Source organism: Morone saxatilis, unplaced genomic scaffold, assembly GCF_004916995.1.
Source record: "Morone saxatilis isolate NCDOM2014 unplaced genomic scaffold, NCSU_SB_2.0 Contig19, whole genome shotgun sequence".
NCBI classification, from domain to species: domain Eukaryota; kingdom Metazoa; phylum Chordata; class Actinopteri; family Moronidae; genus Morone; species Morone saxatilis.
In genome coordinates, this window is record NW_023339751.1 from 244,094 (window position 1) to 245,472 (window position 1,379).

Below are 1,379 nucleotides of genomic sequence, written 5' to 3' on the forward strand. Positions count from 1 at the left end.
GTGTGTGTGTGTGTTGTCAGGGAGCGCCCGGGTAACCGCCCCCCCGAGCTGCTCTACCCTCAGGCCGACGTGGCGGAGCGCCTGGCGCTCGGCGGCAGCGACGAAGCGCTGGCCAACGGCACCAAGGCCGACCTGCAGGCGGCCAAACGTCTCGCCAAACGCCTCTACAACCTGGACGGCTTCCGGAAGTCCGACGTGGCTCGACACCTCGGGAAGAAGTCAGTGTGTTTCTGTCCTCAGCACGTAATCAATATTCAATAATCCCGATCGATAACGATGTTCGCATTGATCTGCTGTGTCTGTGTGCAGCAACGAGTTCAGCCAGATGGTCGCAGAGGAATATCTCAGTCACTTTAACTTCAGCGGTCTGACCATCGACCAGGCTCTCAGGTCAGTTCCCATCACCATGAGTCAACTACAGCTCCCATGATGCATTGCAGTGACAGGCAGCCAATCACAGAGCTTCCTGGGTTCAATAATGGAAGTTTTGTGTGTGCAGGATGTTTCTGAGGCAGTTCGCTCTGATGGGAGAAACTCAGGAGAGAGAGAGAGTCCTCGCCCAGTTCTCCAGGAGATACAGACAGAGCAACCCCGAGAGTGAGACAACTGAAGGTACCTGTCTGTCTGGCTCTGTTTGTGGTGTAACCCGAGGTAGACAACTGAAGTACCTGTCCTGTCTGTCTGTGTGTGTGTGTAACCCCGAGAAACGGCACGCAGGTTCAGGGTGTGGGGATGCTGTTCTTGGAGAGGACAGACAGGTGGAGGAGAGACAGAAAAACAGGACAAGAGACCAAAGGGGTGTTTAAATCATCATCTACTTGCAGACAGACAGCGTACCTTCAGTTTTTGTCTCACTCTCGGGGGGTTACAGACACACACCAGACAGACAGGGGCTACCTTCAGGGTTTGGGGTCTCACTTCTCGGGGGTTTACAGACACACAGGACAGACAGACAGCGTTAACCTTCAGGGTTGGGTCTCACTCTCGGTTACAGAACACACAGACAGGACAGGTGTTAAACCTTTGCAGTTGGTCTCACTCTTCGGGGGTTACAGACACACAGGGACAGACAGACAGGTACCTTTCAGGTTGTCTCACTCTCGGGGGGTTACACACACACACACAGACAGGAACAGGCTACCTTCAGTTGGTCTCACTCTCGGGGGTTACACATCACACACAGACAGGTAACCTTCAGGTTGTCTCACTCTTCGGGTTACACACACACACAGACAGACCAAGGGACAGCGTACCTTCAGGTGGCTCTCAACTCTCGGGGGTTACACACACAGCACACAGACAGACAGGTACCTTCATTGGTCTCACTTCTCGGGGTTTACACAGCACACACAGAACAAGGTTACCTTCAGTTGGGTCTT

The 1,379-nt window shown here is 53.7% G+C and overlaps 1 protein-coding gene across 1 annotated transcript in view; it reads left to right on the forward strand.

Moving 5' to 3' along the window:
• Nucleotides 1-20: 20 nt before the first annotated feature.
• psda (pleckstrin and Sec7 domain containing a) overlaps nt 21-1,379 on the forward strand; it is a gene marked incomplete at its 5' end in the record, with an annotated part of 16,222 nt that continues 14,863 nt past the window's right edge. The window contains 3 exon segments of the mRNA XM_035663093.1: nt 21-218; nt 310-390; nt 500-612. Coding sequence (XP_035518986.1) covers nt 21-218; nt 310-390; nt 500-612 — 392 coding nt within the window.